The following is a 1,888-nucleotide window of genomic DNA, read 5'->3' as shown; positions in this document are numbered from 1 at the left end:
GGAGGTTAGACACACGCGGCTCAGCATCTGTGCCGGATCTCTTGGAGTCTCAGGGGGCATAGAGGAGCCTCTTCTGACAAGCAGATCGTACGTAGGATTTGTCGGTTCTGGGTAACAGACGGAGGCTGGAGGTTTGACGAAATCATCTCGTTGACGGTAGGGAGGAGGTACATCAGGGAGGTCCTCAACTAAGAGTTATGTGCATGCAGACCGTGGTCAGTGTTGGGATCGTGATCGGCGGTGGATATTCGCTGGGAGGAGGGAGGGGAATCCCATCATCATCGCCTTCTTCTACATGTCCTTCTCCATGTCGCCCTCGTGACCCTCATCACCATCCTCTTCACCGAACCCACCACCCTCCTCAACACCCCCCCCACCCTCCTCCTCCTCCTCCTACTCCTCCTACTCCTCCTCCTCCTCCTCCTGCTCGACCTCCTCCTCCTACTACTACTACTACTTCTCCTACTCCTCCTACTCCTCCTCCTCCTCTTTGTAGGTCATTCTCTCACCTTGTCTCCTTTCAGGTCTCGACGCAGAAGTTGCGTCCTCATCAGATTGCTGCGAGACAAGAGCTAGAGAGGAGGAGGCAAGCGAAGGTAGCGCATGAGGGACAGTGAGGAAGGGAAGGAAGAGAGAGAAGGGAAGGGGGAGGTAGAGGAAGGGTGAATGGCAGGGAATGAGGCAGCAAGCGAGAGAGCGAATGAGCGAGGCAGGGGGGAGGATGAATTGAGAGATGAGGAGGGGACGAGAGTGAATTTCGGCTCAGGTGCAGGCGTCGCGGGAGGAGAGGAAACTGTTGGACGCCAGGTGAGAGGAAGTTTGGCATGGAAGTGCGACTGACGCTGTTGACAGAGATGACAAGGCGACAAACATGGTGAGAGACGAGGAGGGCCGGGAAGGAGGAGGGGGAGGAGGGGGAGGGGATAGGGAACACGAGGAAGGGAGGAATGATAAGGAGGAAACAAAACAGAGGACGAAAGGAGGGAGAGGGGAGGGAAGATGGGGAAGGAGGTAGGGAAGAGGAGGGAGGAGGAAACAGTAGATGAAGGAGGCAAGGAGCGCGTCTGACCTTACAAGTTCAGACCCAGGAAAGCGAAGTAGCTGGAGCAGATAAGATGCCGGAGCTTCGGATCGCTGAAGATATCCCACCGGTGAACCCGGCCGAAAGGCAGGAGGCGAAAAGAGAGGGGAAGCTCCCCGGGAGGAGAGGAGGAGGGGAGAGGAGGACGGAGGGAGGAAGGAAGAGAACTGCGCTTTGCATCAGCGGATTATTTTATATCAGTATGATAATGGAGAGATCGTCGTTCCCCGAGGACTCCTAGATGATCCTAACGATGAAGAGCTCTTCCATTCCTTATGAACCATACGAGACTCCCGGAAAATGGTATTCCTCTCATCATCCTCCTCCTCCTCCTCCTCTAGTCCTCATCGTCGACCTCCTCCTCCTCCTCCTCCTCCTCCTCCTCCTCCTCCTCCTCCTCCTCCTCCTCCTCCTCCTCCTCCTCCTCCTCCTCCTCCTCCTCCTCCTCCTCCTACTCCTCCTACTCCTCCTCCTCCTCCTCCTGCTCGACCTCCTCCTCCTACTACTACTACTACTTCTCCTACTCCTCCTACTCCTCCTCCTCCTCTTTGTAGGTCATTCTCTCACCTTGTCTCCTTTCAGGTCTCGACGCAGAAGTTGCGTCCTCATCAGATTGCTGCGAGACAAGAGCTAGAGAGGAGGAGGCAAGCGAAGGTAGCGCATGAGGGACAGTGAGGAAGGGAAGGAAGAGAGAGAAGGGAAGGGGGAGGTAGAGGAAGGGTGAATGGCAGGGAATGAGGCAGCAAGCGAGAGAGCGAATGAGCGAGGCAGGGGGGAGGATGAATTGAGAGATGAGGAGGGGACGAG

The 1,888-nt window shown here is 56.1% G+C and overlaps 1 protein-coding gene across 1 annotated transcript in view; it reads left to right on the top strand.

Annotated features, from left to right (window-relative positions):
* The window catches only part of GUITHDRAFT_110955 (hypothetical protein), a gene marked incomplete at both ends in the record, with an annotated part of 4,412 nt that extends 2,697 nt beyond the window's left edge, over positions 1–1,715 (top strand). Inside the window, 8 exons of the mRNA XM_005829827.1 lie at positions 54–111; positions 161–215; positions 525–596; positions 767–807; positions 853–874; positions 1,083–1,151; positions 1,323–1,384; positions 1,664–1,715. Of these exons, the coding sequence (XP_005829884.1) occupies positions 54–111; positions 161–215; positions 525–596; positions 767–807; positions 853–874; positions 1,083–1,151; positions 1,323–1,384; positions 1,664–1,715 (431 nt within the window). The remainder of the gene's footprint in view (positions 1–53; positions 112–160; positions 216–524; positions 597–766; positions 808–852; positions 875–1,082; positions 1,152–1,322; positions 1,385–1,663) is intronic.
* Between the last annotated feature and the right edge of the window lie 173 nt (positions 1,716–1,888).

Source organism: Guillardia theta, assembly GCF_000315625.1.
Source record: "Guillardia theta CCMP2712 unplaced genomic scaffold GUITHscaffold_49, whole genome shotgun sequence".
In the NCBI taxonomy this organism is placed as follows: domain Eukaryota; class Cryptophyceae; order Pyrenomonadales; family Geminigeraceae; genus Guillardia; species Guillardia theta.
Note: the sequence above shows the minus strand (reverse complement) of the source record. Positions and strands in the feature narration are given on the sequence as shown.